The 24,370-nt window shown below is 38.0% G+C and overlaps 1 protein-coding gene across 3 annotated transcripts in view; it reads left to right on the top strand.

Moving 5' to 3' along the window:
* Nucleotides 1–21,358, top strand: part of LOC144060710 (polyprenol dehydrogenase) — a 36,659-nt gene extending 15,301 nt beyond the window's left edge. For 2 of the 3 annotated variants that reach the window (XM_077580481.1, XM_077580480.1), the window contains exons 3-7: nucleotides 1,938–2,006; nucleotides 10,905–11,006; nucleotides 12,358–12,565; nucleotides 12,651–12,858; nucleotides 15,857–21,358. In XM_077580481.1, the coding sequence (XP_077436607.1) occupies nucleotides 1,938–2,006; nucleotides 10,905–11,006; nucleotides 12,358–12,565; nucleotides 12,651–12,858; nucleotides 15,857–16,036 (767 nt within the window). In that variant the 3' untranslated portion in view covers nucleotides 16,037–21,358. The remainder of the gene's footprint in view (nucleotides 1–1,937; nucleotides 2,007–10,904; nucleotides 11,007–12,357; nucleotides 12,566–12,650; nucleotides 12,859–15,856) is intronic. The other variant, XR_013295988.1, reaches the window with a different exon arrangement.
* Nucleotides 21,359–24,370: the final 3,012 nt, after the last annotated feature.

The raw sequence follows: 24,370 nt of genomic DNA, 5'->3' as shown, positions 1-24,370 counted from the left end.
GATTAGCTGCAACCTCACTAAAATCGAAATGAATTCCGAATACAGGTGCAATTCAATGTGTGTGGTTTTGCATATTACAGTCACATGAAAAGGAAAAAAATGTAATCTCGCTAAAACAAACTTCAATCGTCTGACTTGATTGCATTTGTGAACATTCAAGCTACGGTGTGATTGTTCCGCTTTCCCATTTAACCAGTAATGTGCGCATTTACTTTGGAAATGTGCATCTATTTTAGCTAATGAAACAATTCTTGCAAGCAATGAGAAATGACGTCCTTCGTGCTCGGAAAGTAAGTACACGCATGCACCACCAACCTCAGGATGTGCAACATCCTCTCACTCCTGGATTTATTAGGCAAAGCCAGTGCAGTATAATTCGAAAACCATACCGTAAATCCTCCTTTTATGACAAATATAATCTTCACAACGTTCTTTGAGCAAACGCTTATTCCCAGCGAGTTAGTTCAGTTATCATTTCCCGTTTGCAGTTTCTAGATCTGCTCCTAACTCTCTGAGATTAGAACTCATATTGTGAAAATGTGATCAATGATGACGTGAAAACTTTTAGGATTTTTCTCAAAGCACTGGAATTATCTGAAAGAAGTCAGACATTTTTTTTTGGACACGTTCTACCAAAAAAAGAGAGTTCTTTTAAAAACATTCTACTCTTGTTGCCCACAGAAATCTATTAACTCATTTTTACCCAATGTGCAGAAGAGTTATTGAGGTTGTAGGTTTCATAATAATAATAATAATACATTTTATTTGTAATGCACTTTACAGTTATAAAATAAATCTCTGTCCATATCTTTCAGAGCTCTGCAAGTAGTAGTAGTATCTGAACTGGTTTTCCTCCAAACTTAACACCAAATGCTTAGCGGCAATTGTAAAATTATTAATAAAAATAATAATAAATCAATCAATAAATACAAAATAATACATATAATAATAATAATAATAATAATAAATATTAAAATAAATAAATAAAAATGCATATAATAATAATAATATTAATAATAATAAATAATGAAAATAAATTAATCAATCAATCAAAAAAATAGTAATCACTTTAGTGAGACACCCTAGTGAGGAGCGCCATTCTTTAGTCCTTCCCATGCAACAGTACATCAGACTAAATGATGCCGTGTCCTTGAAAAGGCCTGCGCGATAATCCAAGATCAATGTGTCTGTGAGTGCTTGCGTCTATTCTCTAAGTCTAAATGAAAATGATTTGTTACATGTTTTCCTCATTCCCTAAATCAAGTGAGTGTGCAAAAATATGCCATCTGAATTTTTGAATAGAACAGAATATATAATGAGTATGCATGGCCTGAAAATGACCCGTAGGGGTACTGTCACAAACAAACTAAAAGACAAATCATGTCAAGTGACGGTTCTTTTGAAAAGGCTTCCTGTGCCTCGATGACATTGCCGTCTATCTTTTAAAAATGCATGCTTCATTCATATGCAGAGTGTCTCTTTAAATGACAGTCACGGAGTGTGTCTTTGACCAGGGTATCTGTGGGTGTTAAAAAGCAAAATTGATGCTCACCCACATACAAAATATATATATATATATGTATATATATATATATATATATGTGTGTGTATTAGTATATATATTTAAAAAAAAAAAAAAAAAAGAGAAAAAAACATTTTTATTATTATTTTTTTAATTTATTTGTTTTTTTAAAAAAAAAGGAGAGCAATGATGATGTCAAATCGAATGAACAATACTGAGCTCTCCTGGAAAAAAAAAAAAAGCAAAATTGAATTTCTAATGTGTTGGAAAAGCAAGTCCTGCCTGGGTAAAGTGGTTTATCATCGTATTGACACTGTGTTGTGTTGTGTGCAATGATGAAAACAGAGCAAAATTGAGTGGTTGCATTGTGGTCCTAAAAAAAAAAAAAAAAAATGTTTTCTTTTTCTCTTTTCAGGTTGTAGGGATGAACAGCAGGGTCTGGTAGCCATCAGAAGGATCCAGGAAGAGTACAACGAGGCGAAAGGTAAATGTGTGCGCATGTCTGTGAATACAATCTTTAACACTTAAGACCTCTCACATCGATGTTTTGACGTTTGCAGGCGTGAACGCACACACAGAGCTTTCATAACAACCGTACAATAATAGGCATGTTGCGAATGCACTTTGAGGATTCAAGAAGGTGAAACTGGGGGAAAGGATTGATAGTTGGAAATTAGGCAAAACAAATATGAAAGGAAGTAGAAGGCAAGGCAAGGGCAAAGCTAATTTATTTCTATAGTGCATTTCATTTACAAGGCATCTCAATACGTGCACGAAGTTCGGACACAGCAGGTAACAACATTAAGAGCAAAGCAGAGAAATCAAAAGTAGCTTACAAGATTTACTAAAATAACATACATTGAGTATGTTAAAACATAAGACAGCATATTTTAAAAATATTTCGAGGAAAGAAATATTCTAAAATAATAATAATGAAAAAAAACATGATCTAAAAATCTTTAAAAGACCTTAAACAAAGGTATAGGAAAAAAGCAAAGTTTTTAACCTGGATTTAAAAGCGTGTACACTCAGGGCTGACTTCACTTCTGTTGGCAGCTTATTCCATTTGTGTGCAGCATAACAGCTAAATCCAGCTTCACCATGTTCACTTCGAACAGAATAGGTGATACTGATCCACAGCAACTCTAATATATATATATATATATATAAAATCTTTATTCATCACAGTGTTATGAAGAGTAAAGTTGTTTAACATGTTTAAATGTAAATGATTGATTTGCATATTTAGAAAACCTACATTATTAAAAAAAATAATAATAAATTGTCACAGATAATATTTTTTGTATATCTTGAGTCCGCTTTATAAATGGATGGCGGGCCATAAAGGGCCCCAGGTCATAGTTTGGACACCACTGTCTGAACTCTTTACACTCGACAAGTAATGTTTTAGCAATCTGATAAATGTTCTACAGTACTGTAAAGACAATGTTATTTTGCTAACGTCTATCCATTCAGGTTCTTCTCAAAGCAATAAATTATTGAGATAATGCAAAAAAAACAACAGCATTTTTTTATTTTTTTTATTGTATGTTGTTTTTCTTGGTGAAGCCACCTGCAGGTATTACACAAAACTGCAAGTACCAAGCTTGGAAGCAACCCGCCTTCGCTGGCTCTGGCGAACGAGCAGCCGAAGACCGGTTGGCTGCGGTCCTACTTGTGTGTCGGTGGGCTGTCAAGCTCGACGACAGCAGCCGTGTAGCTGGTGTCATTGAAGTCGATTTCCTTGAGCGAGGCTGCGGCGGGATTGATCACTTCTTTTGTAATTGGCAGGCACTGAGGCATTAGGGACAAGGGGGTGACTGCTGCCAGATGCTTGTGCACTGAATGAAAATGTGTGTATGTTTGTGGTTGAATGAGCCGGTAATGGATTCTCATTAGTATGTGTGGCGGCACACTTTAACATCTCTGTCCAAACTCCCCTTTGGCACGCTTCCTGGTATTTGCACCAAATATATTGGCTCTGATTAAATCAATCGGATAAAAGTATGATTTTTCATCTCTTTAAGGGGTAAAGCTACTTCCACAGTTGTAGTTGTTTTTTTTTGTGTGCCTTGACCTGCATATAAAAAATAGTACCAGATGCTGTGAGTACAGTAAATGCACATTTAAGTGACCATGGCTTGGCGAGTATGCATTTTAGAGCTTCTTCTCAGGTAATATGCGAAGGGCTACCAGTTTGATACGCACTTATGAAATACAGGCGGCATGGCTCGGGTGGTTGAGTTGTCGTCCCCCAATCAAAAGGTTGTGGGGATTTAGATGTCTCTGGGGTTGGTGAAGGACTCTGGTTGGTGGCCTGGTGGGTGGTGTCTGGTCGGTGCTGGATTTCACTTTCCTTTCTTTTCTTTGGTCCTTCCTCGGGTCTCCTGACGGCCTCACGACTCTGGCTGGAAGTGTTCGGTTTAGGTGAACGGTATGGGATTTTTTTAATAGGTTTTAGGTGAACTAATGAACACACTCGCACGCACATACACATACTCACCCACATACAAAAAAAAAAAAAAAAAAAAGAGAGAGCAATGATGATGACATGTCAAATCGGTAAAATTACCGAATGAACAATACTGAGCTATCCAGAAAAAAAAAAAAGGTTGTGGGTTCAGCCCTTGTGCCCCATGTTGAAGTGCCCTTGAACAAGCTAATTAACCCCCAGTCATTAGTGGGTACGTGAATGTGGACATAGTTGAAGACCTTTGAGTTCCTTCAAAGGTAGAAAAGCACTATACAAACGAAGGCCAAAGACCAAATAATACAATTTGTGCTAGCCAGGGTGCACTTGCCAATTAAATATTCAGGCTGAAGGTACAATATGAATTCAATGAATGACCGCGTGTCACCTTTGGTTTACATGGGTCTGTCTGTCCCTAGAAAAAAAAAGCTACAAAGGATTTTAGTTTTGATTATTCAGACACGCACACAGACACAGGCTAGACACAGATACGAAGTATTTATGCGTGCTTGCCACAGTCTGTCCACTAACTTTAGTCACGCTGCACTTGAAAGTTGCACAATCCGCCTCTAACCAAAAGCTTGGATTAAAAATATGAAGCAAGGAAACCAGCGCATGTCCATCTATATGCAAGTGTGTGTGTGTGTGTGTGTGACAAATGTCTTGTAGCATAGACACAGTTCAGTGAGCATCTACTGGAAGATTCAGAAAAATAAAACTACTCTAATTTAATTGCTTGAATTTGTTATTTGTATTGTATTAAAGTTAGGGGTGTCAGGCGATTAAAATTTGTTTTAACCAATCGCATGACTTCAATATCGCAAATGTTATATCCGTTCTAAATATATAATAAAATGTACAATAAAATAAGTTGTCATAGTTGTTAACATAAAAGTGGAAAAAAAATGTTAAACTATCTCATATGAAGTCATGTCTTTGTTTGTCAAATGTGGCTATCTCTTTAAGGTCGTGCACGTACTCGAACGTGCACCATGAACAAGCCTGACACAGATGCTGCAGTTACGCTTTGGGCCAGAGGTGGCAGTCACAAGTAAAAAAGTGACAAACTGCACAGAGATCCTTTAAATTAACCATTAAAGCACACATTTTGACACCCCTAATTAAAATATATTCTCATTCCAAAATGCATTAAATTCCGCCAGCATCTGTGCAACTTTAGGTTTGGCTGTAATCCATGTGTTGAATGACGAGCATTTTAAATGAAATAACTTTGTACTTGTAAACAAATAATTGCAACTGAAAGACACAACCAGTGTTGATTTATTGCGTCATTGCATTAACACAGCAAGCTGGCGTTGACCGTCACGCGGCCCGCCTCCTGTCTGCTACATCGGCTGAATAATAAGAGCCAGTGGAGGAGTGAATGCTGGCATGCTTCCCAGACCTAATATTCTTGACGTTGTTTATCAGACGTCTCTAAGTGAACTATTTACTTCCTTGTCTGAGTCTTAAATAGGTGCTCTCAGAGGGGCTAGTTCCTCCTCCTGTTTCCACTGTTGAATTAGAGCATATGTGATATATATATATATATATATATATATATATATATATATATATATATATATATATATATATATATATATATATATATTAGGGGTGTGAATTGCCTAGTACCTGCCGATTCGATTTGTATCACGATTCATAGGTCACGATTCGATTCAATACCAATTAATCCCGATGCGAATCTATAAATTGATTATTGTGATTTATTATTTATTTTTTTTTACTCGAATTTAGAAAATACTCATCCGTAAACTTGTACATGTACACTGTAAGATTTGTATGAAAATGTATTTATTTATCTGAAAATTCAGGCTTATAACTGAGCCGCTGCATTTAACAAACAGGTTGCGGTCTGAAATAAAATATTAAGGCTTAATGTTCCATTAATATAACATTCTTCCATGCTTAATGTGTGAATCCTAACCCTAAGTAAGACGTTTTGTTGAATATTCCCATAAAAAATGGATGTTTAACTCTTTCACTGCCATGGACGTTAAAAGACGTCAAGTAAAAACCTACGGAGGGCCGCCAATGACGTTAAAAGACGTCATCCAATTTTTTTAATTATTATTATTTGAAACGGGTGGAGGAAAGCCTTGGCCAGCTGTGGTGAAAGTTTCAAGCAGATCTAGTTAGCCTAATGACTATTTTTGGCCCCTAGATGGCAGCAATGACTCTCTTTTGACAAGATTGGGTAGGCGTCAGTAGAAGACGTGAGGCGGAGCTAGAGGGGACAATGGCTGGGGAAGGGAAGAAAACATGGCGACCGGTTGCAAGCAGCTCACGCTCGAGCAGCAAGACGAAAAGCATCGACCAACGCTTAAGAGCTACTTGCTATTCCCCGGAAAAAAAGGCCGTCAAGAGAGTGTAACGTCTGCACGCGAAACGGACAATCGAAGTGAGACGTATCTGTTGTGCAAATCCTGCTCCGTCTCCTTGCACGCAGGGCAGTGTTACAAAAAGAAAAACTGTATTTGAAACATCCACATAATTGTAAATAGTACCACAGTTGCACACATTTGTAAATAGTTTGCGAAATTGTTTTGTCAAATTGTTACACTGTTGAATGGAAATAAACGTATTTTGCAATCTAAAAACACTTTTTCATTGTTGGTGGTGGTGTATTACAGAAGTAAAGCACTATTTAGGTGTTTGTGGCATCATTCATGGACAAAAAGAAGTGTAGAATTCACTAGAGTGCATGAAATAACATCGTTTCACAAAAAGCTCTTTTTCTCCGCTTTTTGTTTCAAAACAGAGCATTTCGGTGAAACTAACCATTTTCTATTGTTGATTACTGAAGAACGGAATAAGGTAGAAACAAACTTTTTTTTCCTGATGAAAGATGAGAGTTCAATCTTTCATTAGGTATGTGTTTCCATAGTCCAAACACAACATTTTCTGTGGACCTTGAAAGATCAGTCAAAATGCTTAAATCGGCTGGCACTGGCGACATCCCGTTTCTGAAAACGTCTGGCAGTGAAAGAGTTAAAAATCGATTCGAGAATTGTGCGCTCTAATATCGCGATATATTGCAGAATCGATTTTTTTCTAACACCCCTAATATATATATATATATATATATAGTTTGTCTAGTTCAAGATCAATCAAGGCCATCACAATATGACTATTTTAATATTTTTGTAGTGAAAGACACGATCCAAACAGACAAACCATTAGACAGCATATCAATGCGTTTAATGTCTGCCTTGACGTATGCATTTCGTCAAATCACCTTCTAGTAAGCAGGAGGCCAAATATGATGTGTTTACCGGCAGCCCATTTTAATATCAGCTTTAAATGTAATCCAGCTTAATCATATTTACTGCAGCCCCAACCCGGGGCACAAGATGCATTTCGAAGCCAGGTGGATTTATGCTAAGTGACACAGGCGAAGTCGTCTATCATGCTTTTCCCGTCGATCTGCGAAAGTTATTTCATCTTGCGCAGGGGCACTGAAGACATTTGACAGGTGCAGCAAGATGAAGGCCACAAATTGAACTCTAATAAGGCATTGGTGGAAGCCAAATTTCATATTAATTACCGGCTGTTCAGGGTAGTTTACTCTGGATGTGTCCAGGTATTCCTGGCAGGCTGTGTCAAAAGTGTAACAGCTGAGCTTGTAAATACAAGATATTTATTCAAGTTTGCTGTCCCTCACTGAAAGCTAACTTTAAATTGCTACGGTGTTTAGATCACAGTGACATTTTTTTTATTCAATCAGAGCAAATGTTCGGTGTTATGTTGGGTAACAGTTATTTAGCTGAATGATTTGTTTTAAAAGCTTCAACTTACTTGTAATGGTATCTGAATATCAGTTTTTCAGTTAAGTGCGTCAATTAGACTTTTTTTTTTTTTTTAACCTTTGTTCACTCAGCGTACCAGTGAATACATTCAGTGATAGAAAAATGAAAATAAAAAATCTCTTAAGGGATTTTGTGGCATGTACTATTTTTTAGACGATGCTGACATCTCCTGAAGTCATCTGCAACATCCCTGATTGTCTTGCTTTGCCTATTCCAATTTGTAATTGTTAAAAAATGATTTCACTTTTCGATTTCATTATATCAGGGATGTGATTTATTTCGTTTTTTTTTCCCCTTATTTACTCACAGGACATACTAATCCAATGCATTTCAGCATATAAAGGCTGATGAAAAAAATGCCCCCCCCCTTCCCCATTCAATTCGATATAATCTTTGGACCTATTTTAAAATGTAGCACTAGTGTCGAGGTGACATTGATCTCAAAAGACCAAAGTAGACAATGATGGAGTGAGTCCTCTGCTGAAATTTGGCTCCTACACACGTTTTTTTTTTCATTGCTACCCTTGAGTTGTCCACACGAGCATCAAAATTGCCGAGAAAAATGACACGGTCATTATCGGTCGCGGGAATAGATAGATAGCCGTTCTGCACAATCATCAAATAGCTTCAAGATAATCATTGGAGTTATTCTTAGGAAGTTTTTTTTTTTTTTTTTTTTTATAGAGAGTTTCAGAAACATAAGATTAGGAGGTGCTGACTCAGTGAGAACTTGGCAATGAGGGTGGTTTTCATCTAGCCATGAGTTAACGGTGAATTAATGAATTTTTTTTTCTTTTTTGAAGAACAAGTTGTATCATTGAAATTGGTAAAGAGAAGTCAGCTTTGGTGTCCTTGGACCAACTTCAAAAAAAAAAAAATATATATATATATATATATATATTTGCCAAATCAAAGCTGCTGCGTGATTTAATAGTCTAATTTTGTTATTGGATGAATAATTGAATTATGGACCAGAAATGTTGAGCAGGTAAAAAAAAAAAAAAAAGCATCTAGGGTTTTTTCTATCTAAAATGAAAACGTCAGATGCTAAAACATTTGACTTTCAATTAACTCCCAAGTGTGGAGGAGAACCATCTTATTGTAAACATGTCAACGGCTGAAGGCAGTCTGGATTCGTAACACCTAAAAAAAATTATACTCCCAAGAGGTCATATTCAGGAAAAGAGTCATCTGGTCACCATAATTACATGTATCTGTATAGTTAGAGAGATTATAACATTCAAAGCAGTTGCCAGTTTAAATTTATTCCTTCGGTTTAAAAAAATATATAAAAAAATCGTAGTGTTTGGGTCGTGGAAGCTGAGGCTTATAAGATCTAGAAAGGGTATTAAAAGCAGGCTGACATCAGTAAGGCCCGTCCAATCGATGCCATCTTGCTCCCTGTGGACTCTCTAGATATGACTGGCTTGTCTTGACAGGGGTCCTTGGGGAGGCCAATGAAGGGGACAGGGGGTGGGGGGGGGGGGGGCACTGACAAGACGGGACACGCGCACCCACACGCACACTTCACTTTCGCAGACACACATTTTCTCCCACGCTCTCTACCTGGGAGGATCTCAGTCTTTTGTGGACTGGCATTAAAAAAAAAAGAGATTTTTGTAGATGATAATTGTATTTAGTTGAATGACATATTTGCATACATACTTGAGTGGTGTTTATACATTTGATCCATTCGTCTATTTTATATAGCACTTATCCTCACAAGGCTAATCCCAGGGTACATACCGTGTAGACAAACCACCAAAATAACACCAATGGATGATTTAGAGTCATCAGTTAACCTAAGAGTATTTGGGAAGTGGGAGAAAATTGAACGATCAGGGGAAAATCCAACCCCAAACCTCTTTGAGGCAGACATGCTAACCAGCAAATCACCCTGCTTACCTGCTTTATATTCCAAAAAAAAAAAGAATAGAATAACATTACATTTGACTGAAAGATGGCTGCATTGTATTCTAAGGGCAGTGAATCGATCGCAGCTGGACTTAGACTTAGACGTTAGGGTTGTCTTAGGAGGCGTTTTGATTCTCATCCGAGCGGGCTTCATCCTGTCATGCACCAGGACTACATCAGACAGCTCTAGCCGAGACAACTGGGAATTGTTTGAAATTGTAAAAAAAAAAAAAAGTGGGGGAGCATAATATGTCAGTGTAATGGTAGATCTTGCCTGGCCAAAACATCTTCTAAGACAACCATAGCAGTCCAGCTGTGATTGAGTCAACGCCTTCAGAAAACTGAAAGAATGTAAACTAGCGTGTGAATACGTGATAAGAATTGAAGCAGAGGTGGAAAATCCAAGTTCAGAAAGTATAAAACCCTGCCACAGTTTGGCTTTAGCCTCAGGCGCTAGCTAGCTAGCTAACCCCCTATCTCGCTCCCATGGTGCTCGTTTACCTGCTAGGGAGCTTAGCTAGCTAGTTAGCATCAGGGGCTAAAGCCAAACTGTGGTAGAGTTTTTAACTTTCAGGTGCTAGCTAGCTAGCTAGCTCCAGATTTGCCTGCTAGGGAGCTAGCTAGCTAGCTAGCATCAGGGGCTAAAGCCAAACTGTGGCAGGGATTTTACTTTCTGGACCTGGATTTGCCATCTCTGAATTGAAGTGTATATTCTGATATGTTTAAGGAGCCAGAAAAGGTAATCCAATGACGGTTACAGAAACTGACATTGTAAAATCAATACTGTATTTACAATGCTATTTATCCAGGCCCCTCATATTTACACTGTATATTCTTTGCTTGTATTTTTACATCGGCTTGTTTTGATTCCACACTGCCGATAACCGCTCCAAGTCACTCCTTATTGAACCCATGTCACATGGTATCCTAAACCCCATATAATAGTGTGTCACATTGTGATAAGAACACGTATTGGGTTTCTGTGTAAAGTAGCCATGCAACAACAGTGCTGTAAGCTGCCTATATTGTCACATGAGATGCCACTGAGGCAAGTTGTAAGAGATGATTAAAACTCTTTGATGTCTTACCAGCAAAACGGTTAGCAGAAATAATCAGTTTGCGACGCTTCTCATGTATGTGCCTTTCTTTATGTGTGTGTTCTCTCTAGTGGAGTTTGAAAAACTGGACCTAGCGTCTCTGCAGTCTATCCGTCAGTTCGTCCAGAGCTTCAAGGAGCGTGAAGTACCACTCAATATTTTGGTCAATAATGGTGAGTGTCGGTGATGACGGTGCCGATGATCTGCAATTCAGTGTGAATGTTTCCTTTAAAAGCAACTAGAATGTTTTTCACGGGACCAATTAGCATGTGTTGAGTGCATCGTGTTGTTACCGCGAATGGTTAAACGCGGACTGCTTCCAAGTAGTGCTGTCGCTATTGAATATTTTTAGAATCGATTAATCTATCGATTATTCAATCGATGAATCGACTAATCGTATTCATTTTTAATTTTGCATTAAAGTGTATTCCAAAACAATTTTTCATCTGATTACTGTTTATTAACCAGTGGTTGATGTTCATTTCCGGATCGGTCATTGTTTTCCAAAGTAAAAAAGTGAATGTCTTATTTTGATTATACACAGATATGAAGGAATACATAAATAAATAATTACTCTTGATATGCTGAAATCAGAAGATTTGGATTTTTTATTAAAAAAGTGGCTCCAAATGATTACTCGATTATTAAAATAGTTGTCAATTAATTTGATAATCGATTACTTGTCAATTAATCGATTAATTTTGACAGCTCTACTACCAAGTTAATCGTGAGGTATGTAAGAGAGGGGGGGGGAGGTTGTGTGTGCGTGTTATTATTTCCGTAATTATTTTTATATATTAAAAACGGTTTGTTTTTGTTTTTTAAAGAAATAAGTACATCAGCTTTTTACGTTGTAAAACCTCACTTCCTGAGCATTCAAATAAGGTTTAGAGCATTTTTGGCAGCCCAGAATTTAAGCTCACTTGCTCTGCACTCCTAAACCAAGAGACGTGGTCATGGCGTGGGTTCGATCCCTCACACCACAAAAAAAAAAAAAAAAGTTGGGCTTAGAACATTATGTCATTGTTTATTCATTTGTCAAATATGACTGAAAAAGATTGTTGTTGTTTTTTCTACCCATTCAGAGGAGGCATACATTAAAATATACTGCTTAAAAAAAAAAAGGAACAAAGTGTTCCCTTAATTGTTTTGAGCAGTGTATATGCTATGTATATATGCACGGCTAAAATCAAATAAAAAACAATTAAGATTAAACCTTGTTCCTTTAATTTTTTATAGCGGTCTAGTTGCACTGTTATAAATTATTTTCTTTGGAAATGCACTTTATTGACGGAGCCCATATGTGCAGGTGTACCTAATATTGTGACCTATGAATATGCAATGAGAGGCAGAAGGTAGAGCTTACTAGTTTTGGTGATGGATAACGCTCTTTCTATTAATATGCATTCTTAATGATCCAATCACAATTTGAACATCATTTTTGTTAAAGCCCCTGAGGGGAATTTCACCATTGCGTTTGTGTCTGTTTTGTGTGTGTGTGTGTGTGTGTGTTTGTTTGTATAGCGGGTGTCATGCTAGTTCCTGAGGGTTGTACCGAGAATGGATTTGAACTACACTTCGGTGTGAACTATCTGGGCCACTTCCTGTTAACCTGGCTGCTCCTGGACATATTGAAGCTCAGCGGCAAATCTGGCAACTTCTCACGGGTGGTCAACGTCTCCTCCTCCGCGCACCGCATCGGCGAGATCCGACCGAATGATTTGAATTGCAGGTAGGTTCTCACGCATTTTACATCCCCCCCCCCCCTCCAGCATACAAACAGAGACGTCATGTCTGACAATGTTCTTGCTCTGCAGACAGTGCTATTCAGCCCACGCAGCTTATTGTCACAGTAAGCTGGCGCAGCTCTTATTTAGCTCCCACCTCCATCGGGAGCTGGAGCGGGGAGGTTTTCCAGTGAGTTCGTTCGCTGTGGATCCCGGCATGGTGGATACGTCTCTCTACCGCCACCTCTGGACACCCCTGCGCGTGGCACATGGTGTCGTGGCCCGCTTGCTTTTCAGGGTAGGCAGCAGAATGGTTTACTCTCTCGAACTCTCATTTATTGTTTGTGATATTTCGGACCTAGGAGGAGGTGAAAATTATGATGGTGTGTTGGGGACACGTATATATATTTTTTCAGAGGGTGGGGGCAGTATTCTGAGAAAAAAACTCACAAATTTGCGAGTTTATAAAGTGGCAAATTAGTGCGAAAAAAAACTGTATTTTTTTGAGTTTTTTTCTCGCAATTCTGCCACTTTATAAAGTCGCAATTGTGTGACTTTATAAAATGGCAAATTTGCGAGTATATTAAGTGGCAAATTAGTGCGAAAAAAAACTCGTAAATTTGCCATTAAGTCACACATTTGCGACTTCATAAATTGGCAGATTTGCGAGAGAAAAACTCAGAAACTTACGACAATAGTTTTTTCTCGCAAATTTGTTGTGGCAGATTTGCAACTTTATAAAGTGGCAGATTTACGGGTTTATAAAGCGGCAAATCTGCCACAACAAATTTGCGAGAAAAAACTGTATTGTCGTAAGTTTCTGAGTTTTTTTTCTCGCAAATCTGCCACTTAATAAGGTTGCAAATGTGTGACTTTATAAAATGGCAAATTTGCGAGTATATAAAGTGGCAAATTAGTGAGAAAAAAAAATAAATAAATTTGCAACTTTATGAAGTGGCGAATTTACGGGTTTATAAAGCGGCAAATCTGCCACAACAAATTTGCGAGAAAAATCTGTACTGTCGTAAGTTTCTGAGTTTTTTTTCTCTCGCAAATCTGCCACTTTATAAAGTCGCAAATGTGTGACTTTATAAAGTGACAAATTAGTGAGAAAAAAAACCTTGTAAATTTGCAACTCTATAAAGTGGCCGATTTTCCGGGTTTATAAAGTGGCAAATCTGCCACAACAAATTTGCGAGAAAAAAACTGTATTGTCGTAAGTTTCTGAGTTTTTTTTCTCTCGCAAATCTGCCACTTTATAAAGTCGCAAATGTGTGACTTTATAAAGTGGCAAATCAGTGAGAAAAAAAAACTTGTAAATTTGCAACTCTATAAAGTGGCCGATTTTACGGGTTTATAAAGTGGCAAATCCGCCACAAGAAATTTGCAAGAAAAAAACTGTATTGTCGTAAGTTTCTGAGTTTTCTGTCACTTTTGCTGGTTTATAAAGTCGCAAATTTGCCACTTTATAAAATCGCAAGTTTTTTTCTCACTTATTTGCCACTTAACAAAGTGGCAAATTTGCGATTTTTTTTTTTCTGACAATATTGCCCCCACCCTCAAAAATATTTATAAGTGGCCCTAATACGCAGTTGTAGAAAATCTTCATTTAACTTTGAAAAAAAAATACTTAAACATGTTGCAAAATCTGAAGTTCCCACTGGAGTTAAAACAATCTCGATGACTGTTGACAATACTGTATTTGCAGTTTTTTTTTTTATACAAAACTCACAGCTTTATGAGCAGGTGCAACCATATACACAAAGTGAGTCCATCACAGGAAATAAAGCCGGCCGTTCACTTTGCGTTAAATTTGCAAACGATCCTTGCGTAGCTCGCAGCTCAGGCCACGGGCTGCTGTTACTGTTCTCAGGATTTAATGTAAGGAGACTTGTGTGCGTGTTTGAACTCAAACTGCAATTGTCACAGGGACTTGCCTGTGAGCACAACCTTTGGGATGGTTCTGCCCCACATACACAAACACATTAATCACACACACTCATGCATGCCAGTTGTTAACACGCACACACACTCGTGCACCATTCACGCCAACGTTGCAGAGCACAAACAGTTTTTCTCGCCTGTCACAACATCTTACATCTCAAACGGTAAGATTTATGATAATAACGACGCACTGAAAGAAGCTGGGGTTTTATTTGTAATACACTAATTGACCTGAAGAAAAGTCCCAGCTGTGGTGCTAACATGCCACATCATTCAACTAAACAGAGTATTACTGTATGATGTCATCCTTGACTTAGGAGTTTAATTTGTTCTCTGGCCATGCTTGTAACTCAATGTATGTCAAATCAATATTTCCCACTAAAATTAATTGAAAGCCATTAATCTGTTCCAAAAAGACCACAATTTTTATTTTATGTGTCTAATAATAATAGCAGGGTGTCTTTCAAAACACAATATAGCATTATAAAACGGAATATGAAGAACTAAATTGGTTTTATGAAGTGTAATTACTGTATGTGGGACAAGCTGAAAGTCGCAACAACATCCGAAGTGTTAGGGACATATCTTTATTTTTGTGTTGTTAAGGTACCAAAAAAAGTAGTTATTTTATTAATTATGTAAGTTTTTAATTGGTTATCTGAATTTTACGCTACAAAATATAGTACTTGGCATGAAAAATAAATAAATAATGGGCCGGGCTTTAGTATTTAGGATTGTCTGCTTGTCCTGTTAAACTCATTTGCTCCCAAAAACGTATTAAAACGTTCTATTTTAAATATTGCCATGGTCCCCAAAAATGTCTTTATATGTTGTTGTTTTTTTCTTTTTGGATGTGTGTGTGTGTGTGTGGGGGGGGGTATGCTAGAGCATACAGAAGGCTTTGATGCAGCCTCTGACCTGAAGAGGTCACTTAAAGCTATGGTAGTTGTTACAAAAAAACAGCCAGCAGGTGGCAGCAGAGTATAAGAGATCAACCAGGGCCATGTTGCAACAAGCTCTTTTCCCCAGTGTTTTGAACAGGTTTGGGAATAATGATTAAACTTAGCTATATTCTAATGCTAATTGCTGCAAAACAGATACAAATATAATTTTTTTTTCCTGGTCAAAGAAAAGACTCTAATCTTTCTTCTGGTAGGTTCCATGTTTTTATAGCAATAAAACAGAATATTCTGTGGGCCTTGCAAAATCAGTCAAAATCCAGTAAACCAGCTGGGAGTGAAGGGGGTTGCTTCAGTGAAAATGGCTGGGAGTGAATGAGTTAATAAATGGCTGATAGTGATTTTTTTTTTTTTTAAATCGTTAAGCCACTGTATGTTTATTAATTTCCTCAGACTCCTACAGAGGGTGCTGCCACAGCCTTGTACGCTGCTCTGTCACCAACATTGGAGGGCGATTGCGGAGGAGGCTACTGGGCCAATGGACGCAGGGACGTGACAACGCCGCTGACATTTGACCCTCAGATTCAACAGCTCTTGTGGGAAACCAGCCACAGGTTTCTGGTTCCACAGTAACTCTAACTGTATTTCATTGTGCCAATCAGCTTCTTTATATTTACTTGTTGCGATTTTTTTGTTGACAATCTCACGCTCCGCCCCCTGGACTGGAGACTGTGATTGGCTGTTTGGGGGTGACAGGCCCACATTTTTGCTTCACTCCCGCCAAAGAAGGGCTACAGTGAACAAACATACATTCTAGGCCATCGCCATCGGTCCACAGCGGCACGCAATGACACCTGCCTTAATAGCGCTCTCTTGGTCAATGAAGACGTTGATGAACTTTTGCCAACACTTTTGCATCTCACTAATGTGATTCTGAACAAAAACCAACCAGCTTTTAGGAAGCAGATTTTAGCACACCGTTAAAAAAAAATGTCAGTCAAAGCGTAGCACGCACTCTGGATTTCTCCAAAGCACCTTCACTACGGAGGCGCCAAGTGATGTCATTCCTGAGTTTTAACACCTCAGTGATTCTTGGGTCATCTCGTGATGAGGCTCATTTGACTGGGAGCACTTTGCTTTTTAGTGCATTTCTCATCTTAAAATGGCCACTTCTGAGTCTTCATGTTGTCCTTCCAGTCATGTGATTAGATTTTTTTTTAATATATATATATAAAAAACAAACAAACCCGCCAACTCTTAGAAATTCAATAAAAGACCTTCATCATGACTGATGCCATTTGCACTGCAACAGTGTTGTTTTTGTCAATGATGACGAAATTATTTCATTGATGGCCTTTTTTTTTTTTTATGACAACGAAACAGACGATCTAAGCATGGCTCTTTCATGACGAAATGACAAGCTGTGTATGTTTTCGATAATGAGACAAGACTGGAAGAAAATGGTGGGTATTATGTCAGATATTCAAAATCAGCCCCGTCTCGCAGTATACAGTGAATAACACAGGTTAGCCTAGCCAATCGCTTGTGATGAATTTCATAGTAAGCTTCAAATTTTATGCATAAGATCTGGCACAAATGGACTGTTAGCTAGCGTTAGGCTAAAGTTAGCTTTGTTAGGCTAATGAATTCACATTAATATATGTGTGAGTGGGCTGTTAGCTAGCTTCAGGCTAAAGTTAGCTTTGTTGTGCTAACGTCAATACATTAGCCTATGTGTGAATGGGCTGTTAGGTATCTTCAGGCTAAAGTTAGCTTTGTTGTGCTAATGTCGATTCATTAGCCTAGGTGTAATGGTCTGTTAGGTATCTTCAGGCTAAAGTTAGCTTTGTTGTGCTAACGTGAATTCATTAGCCTATGTGTGAATGGGCTGTTAGGTCTCTTTAGGCTAAAGTTTGCTTTGTTATGCTAACATAATTTATTAGGTTATGTTTAATTTAGTGTAATATTTGTCAAACTTGTTATTAGTAGCATTAGTAGCACGTTTTTAGTAGCATTTTAGACCTGTTGCTGTTCCCCACACAAAAACTAACTCAATAGTACAAATAATTATATTTTTGGCCATTGCTCGAGAGAAAACCTTAATTAATGGGTGAGTGCTATGTGGCGAATAAGGTAACGATAGAGACTGCAGTAAAACCTTGAGTTTTCTTTGACTAAAGCTAAACTAAAACTATAGCGACGACTAAAATGTGACTGACTAAAAAGCGGTTTTGTCCAAAAGACTAAAACCAAAATGGCAAAAACAACACTGCACTGCAACTAAATATTGCAAATAAATATAGGCTATTTTGGGGGATAATTCCCGTACCCTCCCTCTTTTGAAAAAGTGATAAGGTATTGGTTTTGTTTGAGGAAAAACACCCTTTTCCAAAACCAGGATTTGTACCGAAATAGAAAAGAAAAAATAGAAAAGAACAAGAAACAATAGCCAGCTTCAGTTTGTCCCCGTTCTCCTTTGTGACCTGCGTTAATCCGTTTTACAGTCGGTATCTGTGTGAATGTGCTTTATACACAAGTCCAAGATGAACTTGCGTTTTTGGCTCTGGTTTATATTGAAGGTTTGCACAACAATGGCGAGATCTTACAGATCGAAGAAAAGCAAGGAAATGGAAAAAGCACTTTTTTTGTGTGTTGAGTATTCAAGCTGTGATTGGTTCCTTGCTGCTTCCACATCTTCGTTTGGCTTTGCTCCCAGTGCATTGTGGGAGTGAGATTTCCCAGTGGTGAGAATCTATCTCCATCAGCTAAGCTCACACACACACACACATAGTCATTCATAAACACTGGAGGAAGAACATCCAGTTATCTCAACAAGCACACAGCAAACAAAATTAACTGTTGTTGGCCACTGTGATCTAACATTTTGACTGTGAAAATTGAACATTTTATCCCCCGAATGATCATCACGCTACGTGTGTGTAATGACAACCGCTCGTGATTATGCTCAGTTACGTGTGTATAAATGTGATCAATGTGTAGCTAATCGCCAAAAACGAACAAGGACGTGTGTAAAACGTCTCTGGAACTTCTCTGTCTACTCATTTAAAAAAAATATGATCTTCAAAAAATGTGTCACACATTCAGAGAGCCGGACCTCTTCAGAATCTAGGCCACGGTGTGTTTTGGTGTTCGACAACATGTATTCATTATTAACAATAATGTTGTCTGGCACCACTTCTACTGGTGACAGCTTTCAGGCCAGCGTCTTAAGAGACTGAGCTAAATAAATGACCTTGCGTGTCCTGCAAACAGTGGGATAAAAAGCAAAAGCGGATTTTGGCTTTTGGAGAGCTTTTTACACAACGAAACCCTTCATCGTCATTCAGCTCAAGCAAGACGTTTGCTTGTGTGGGGGTTTGAATGACAATGTAGTACCTCAACCGTTAAATGAGGTTTTGATTAGCCTCGAATGACAGAGCTTAGCTGATATGGGTGTCAATATTGATTTTTTTTTTTTTGGTCTTCCACTTTATTTTGCAGGTGTTTTCACAGCTTTGCACTCATAATTTGTGAATTGTGGCACATCTTTTTTTTTTCTTTTTTTTTTAAGTGACTGCACACTCACTTGCTGCAGTGACGCATGATGGTGCGGCTTGAATTTTCTTTTCTTCAGCTGGAACCGGGGCTTGAGTCGAGCTGAATTGTTGAAAATGTCAGTGACTTTTGGCACAAAAGTTGATAAAGTGGAATTTCCGGTATATTGTGTATTCAAATCAACCGAGGAATGACGACATCAGAAGAATTTTAACGTTTTGGAATTAGCCCAGCTAGACCTAAATCCAATTGTAAATGATTGCGGTCGGATATTAGTCAGAATTGTGAGGGAAAAAAAGTCTTAATTTTAACAAGAATAAAGTGGTAATATTAAAAGCATAAATGTATAGTCAGTCTTAGCATTCACAGTTGCGAATTCACGTTCTCATGCTCCACTTTATTTATAGAGCATTTAAAAAATACTGAAACAAAGTCATATCAATAAATAAGTAAACAATTAATATTATATAAGAAAATAAAAATCATACAACAGATTATATTTATTTTTTAATATTAATTTATTTCACTTGAAGAATATTATATAAAAAATATAAAATATATTCTTACATTTTTGTGTTCAACACCAAAAATTTATTTGCCTTTTGTTTGTTCAAAACTCTAAAAGTATTTTTTAATGGCTAGAAAGTACTCGTTCAAATGCGATGTTATTATCATAACATTAAGACTTTTGTCTTGTAATTTTCCAATTTAGTTCTCCCACCTTGATGAATTATCTCATTAACTGACTGCCATTTTTTTTTTTTCATTATTATATTTGAACATCCTGATTTGAGCCAAGCATCTTTTCCGTTGTTTTTCCAAGCAATCCATTTTTTTCTGCTCGCGAGCTTTTTCCATCCTCATTTTCTCAGTCTTGCCTCGGAAAGAAACAAAGGTTGTAACTTGAGGGCTTGCTTGTTTGATTTTGCGGCTGCCTAAATAACACAACAACCATGCAAGGTCCCACTGGAGCAAATAAACCGCCATCCTCTCACATTTCAATGGAGCTACTTCCTGAGCATTATTTAAAAAGCATACAAGGCTGTTACATAACAACATAAACCAAATCTGGTTAAAAAGTAATCATGTTTTCGTACTCCGCTAGGTGTTTTTTTTAAGGGCACGACAGCAGCGGCCATTTTTAACCCAAAGACGAGTTGACGATAACTACGAGACTCCGTTGTTTGTTGTCTGTACCAGACGACCTTGTCGGAACGCAACATGTAGTACCGTCTCGAGTGTGTTCGACACGGGCAGGACAAAACACGTCGAGTGTTGAATTTCAAAGACTAAACGAAAAAGAGCAGCGAGCGCTTAAGTAGACTATCTGTGACAACGTCCCTGTGTGATTTACTCGTCTGTCATCGTTTCAAAACATTGCTGAAGGCTGTGGACCAGAGAAGCTCTTTGCAGACTTCTTCTGATTGACCCGGAATTACATTTATATTAAATGTACCTGGGTTCAAGTTGTGTAAATCATAAATGTGTATATGTATAGGAAGAGAAAACGATATATAATTGTATACAAGGGGCAGCCAGATGAACTGAATCCCTCCTCAGACATTTTAGTGTCCTCCTTACATCTCCTTGCGTTCTCTCCAATTTGGTGCACATGTTTGCACGCTAATCCGAACGTCAACATTCAGTCCATCTGGGCCCCCTGTTGATTTTATGAAAAGTGTAAAAATGTTTTATTTTTTAACATGATTTTGTTGTTGAGCTCTTCTTGCTTTCTGTTGCCTTGTAAAAGTAACTCTCTCCCATAATCGTGTAAATGTGACTTTTCCATGTAGATATGAACTTGTTAAAACTGTGAAACCGTCTTGTCCTGTGCATTGCTGTAACTTTTGAGGATGACTGAGTGTGTTTGTAACGTTTGCGTACGGAAGGCGCGGAAGTGCCGATGTGGAGTGCAGCGCAGCAAACATTTTTGTTACGTTCGTACTCGTAAATACGTTTGTACGTACTTGTAGGCTAAATGCTACAAATATAGCATATTTTCCCATAATGCCACAGGGTATTACGCATGCAAACATTTTAAAGCATTTGGCCCACATTAAACCAATATGGCCGAAAATTAAATACTTTTTTTTTTTTTATTCATAACTTTTATTATTTATTATGTCAGCAGGGCATGATTATGGTTGGGCATTTTTTCCCCATAAAGCAACACAGTATTCTTGTGCAAGTAATATGTATGTAGTATGTTCGAACTTATTCAAATATGTTAACTCCACATTGGCAGTTCCACGCTTCCGTACTTGCGTGCGTGTCTCGAAAAAAAAGAGTCCATGTTTTTGTCTTTTTGTTGTTTTTTTTTGTCGATGGTTGTGACTTTCCAGCAGTAGCCACCATCTTTTCTATTATCCAAAGCCTCTCAATAAACATATCATGGTGTCACTCTCCCTCTCCGTCCTTGACAACGTGTGCGAGAGAGAAACTTGTCAGTTTGATGACATGCGGCATGAGACGTCGCTGAGCCCGAGGCGCAGTCTGAACTTCAGCACCAGATCACACACCATCAGGCTCTTATTTGCTATAAGAGCACTGGAGTGAACTCTTCCTCATCTTTAAGTAGCGCGTGCAGGGCGCTCCAGATAGTCACCTCTGCCGATGATCCGAGCAGAGTTATAATGAACATTACACTTTTTTTTTTTTAAACATGACATAGGCTACACAAAATTGTAACATCAATGTCCTCACAGGCTTGTATTAAGGTTACTAGGCATGATTGATGAGTGCATCACATTCTCTCAAGTGAAGTCAGAAGTGGACATAAATTGTACTTAAGTACTGCTTAGAATAATATGTCTCAAATAAGAATAAATAAGTAGTATTACAAATAATTACTTGAGTAAGTTAGTAATCAGTGGGAAAAAACGAGTAGTACTCAAGTACTAAGTGATGAGTAACTTAAGTGTCATTAATGATAAATAATGTGTGATAATGATAAACTCATTTTGTTTTTCATAAAGCATAAACATCGACTAGACAAACATAAATAAAATGGGGAACGTGCAAATGCCGATTGAAACAAAATGTTATTTATAAAATAATGAATAAAGGCAAATTCTGCCTCAATAAATTGCCTTAAATTAACCTTCTTTGTTTACAGGTATGTCATGTGACTGCGTGGCACCATTCGGGTTGGTCAAATGTAGTCAAACGTCACTAGTAGTTTCATTGGATTGGCGTAACAGTAAAAGTACCGGTTGTTCGTAACAAAAATACTCAAGTAAAAGTAAAAAGTATGCTGCATTAAACTACTCTGACAAACACAATCTACCCCCAAAGATTACATAAGTAAATGTAACAGTGTAAATGTAGTAAGATAGAGAGTTTGCAACCAAAATGTTAGTTAGTTAAGCTAGCTTCTAGCTAAGCTAGCTTAGTTTCTCCTATTTTCTTATTTCTTATTATTTTCCAGCAGTCTAGATGCCCTGGTGGCGTATTGCTGCCTCTCACAGGTTAGGCTTGGTACTACGACATCTTTCTGGTTCAAAACATGGGTGTGTATGCATGTACAGTGAACCCCCCTTTATCATGAGGAATATGGTCCAGACCCACCTGGAGAGAGCATATAAAAATAGTTTTGTCCCTCCCACATATTTTAAACACATTTAAACATATTAAAATGAGACTGCACGTGCGTCTACTATATGAGTTACAACGCTTTCCAGACAAGACGCTCTGCTCTTCTGAACACTATAAGAAAATAACCTTGAAATATTTGAAACCTTGAGCAAATAAATCAAATGACTGCGTCATTATTGGTCGTTACCCTTTGGCGGGAATGAGAAGATGAGAAGGGTGACTTCTATCTCTCCTTGAAGGACAACGCTCGCGACACACCTGATTAGGCAGGAGAGCAGACATGAACGAGTCTCGTAGTGTTTGACATCTGAAAAGAAAAATATACAAGGCGCCCTCAAATGACAGGCCGCTAACATTCTGGCACATTCTAAGCCTCCTCGTTAGAATGAGGCGCCATTTCCATTAGCTCTTTGAAACAATTTGAGGACACATCCTGTGCGTGTGTGTTCTTAATTGACTGTCATCAGAGGTCAGTCAAGCAGGAAATGGAGGGGGAGCGAGACGGAGCCACTGGAAATGACCGAATGGTCGTCTCTATTCATGTCCCTGTAATTGATGATCACATACTCGGGACACTTTTTACAACAATTGAGTGTAATTCACAAGGCGTTATAAACACACTTAATTGCTCCTTGTGCACGCGTTAAGCGGCGACTCTTCTTGGTCATAAGTGAGGAGGTGGCTAATAAGCATCACTTTACAACATTCAAGATAGAATTCAGGACAAAACAGAAAAGGATATTGAAACAATTGTTGCTCTTGTCAAATCAACTTATAAAAGTGCGTGATATTATTCAAATGTAGTATATTGTTCCCAAACAGGCTGACTAAAATAACACACATTTACTACACTAGCGTGTGCATGCACAAACTGACCTTTCGCCGAAAAACACGTCCCCCCCCTTAAGCGGGGTGCATGCATACAATAATCAGGCCTAATTTTAGCATTTTTCCTCTCTTCTGAGTCGGCAAAGGCTTGAAAGTTGGATGACTTAAAAAGTGATTTTTCCTCCCTGATCTCCAAAGAAAACGGTCGGCAGGCAACGATTGTAAATGTTAAATCGGTAAATAGTTTCGAAGGCAAATTCTGGATATTATTATTTTTTTTACTAAAATTGTTGCCTGTTCACAGTTCAAGTTTTATGATAGCGAAAGTCCAAGTCAGTTGCAAATGAATTTGTCGTGAGTGGGAGATATGGTATAGAAAATGGATGCATGGGTTTTAAATCACAACAACCTGGAAATTAACCAGCATTACAGAATGGACCGAATTGGAAGGTTTCCTCGTGAGAATGAGCTCTCATGTCATGTTACAGTATGTTTCCGCTTTAGTGAGTTGGAAACAATAAAAGGCCCTAGAAAGGTGAATGTTGATACCAAACAAATGAGGACCTCTTGTCCCGTGCAGCTCAGTGTGCCCTCAGGTCCTCGTATTGGCATTTTCTAAGTGCCAGATTAAGGCAGCCATTAATCTTCCAAGCAGCAGTGGTTTGTGGGAAAGACCTGGCAGGTCAGGGCTAAATGATACATGGACCTTGTCGCCATTCTTGATGGAGGGATGGATGAAATGACCACCCAAAAAAAAAAAAACCTCACCTTGAGCCTAACGGGCCTTATAACAACATGACCTGAATAACCGATCACTGCTGTTGTGTAAAACCAATTATTTGGCGGGAGAAAATATGTCACCGCTTTTTCATTCCCTGCAAATGCACCCACGATGAACGCCGCAAACCACACTCGGGGGATACTGCGATAGCTACACCTGCACAGACTAATAGGCTAATTCATGAGCTGTATCAAACAAATGACTCTTGT

Source organism: Vanacampus margaritifer, chromosome 11 (genome assembly GCF_051991255.1).
Source record: "Vanacampus margaritifer isolate UIUO_Vmar chromosome 11, RoL_Vmar_1.0, whole genome shotgun sequence".
Taxonomy (NCBI): Eukaryota; Metazoa; Chordata; class Actinopteri; order Syngnathiformes; family Syngnathidae; genus Vanacampus; species Vanacampus margaritifer.
This window is presented reverse-complemented; position numbering and strand designations above follow the sequence as displayed.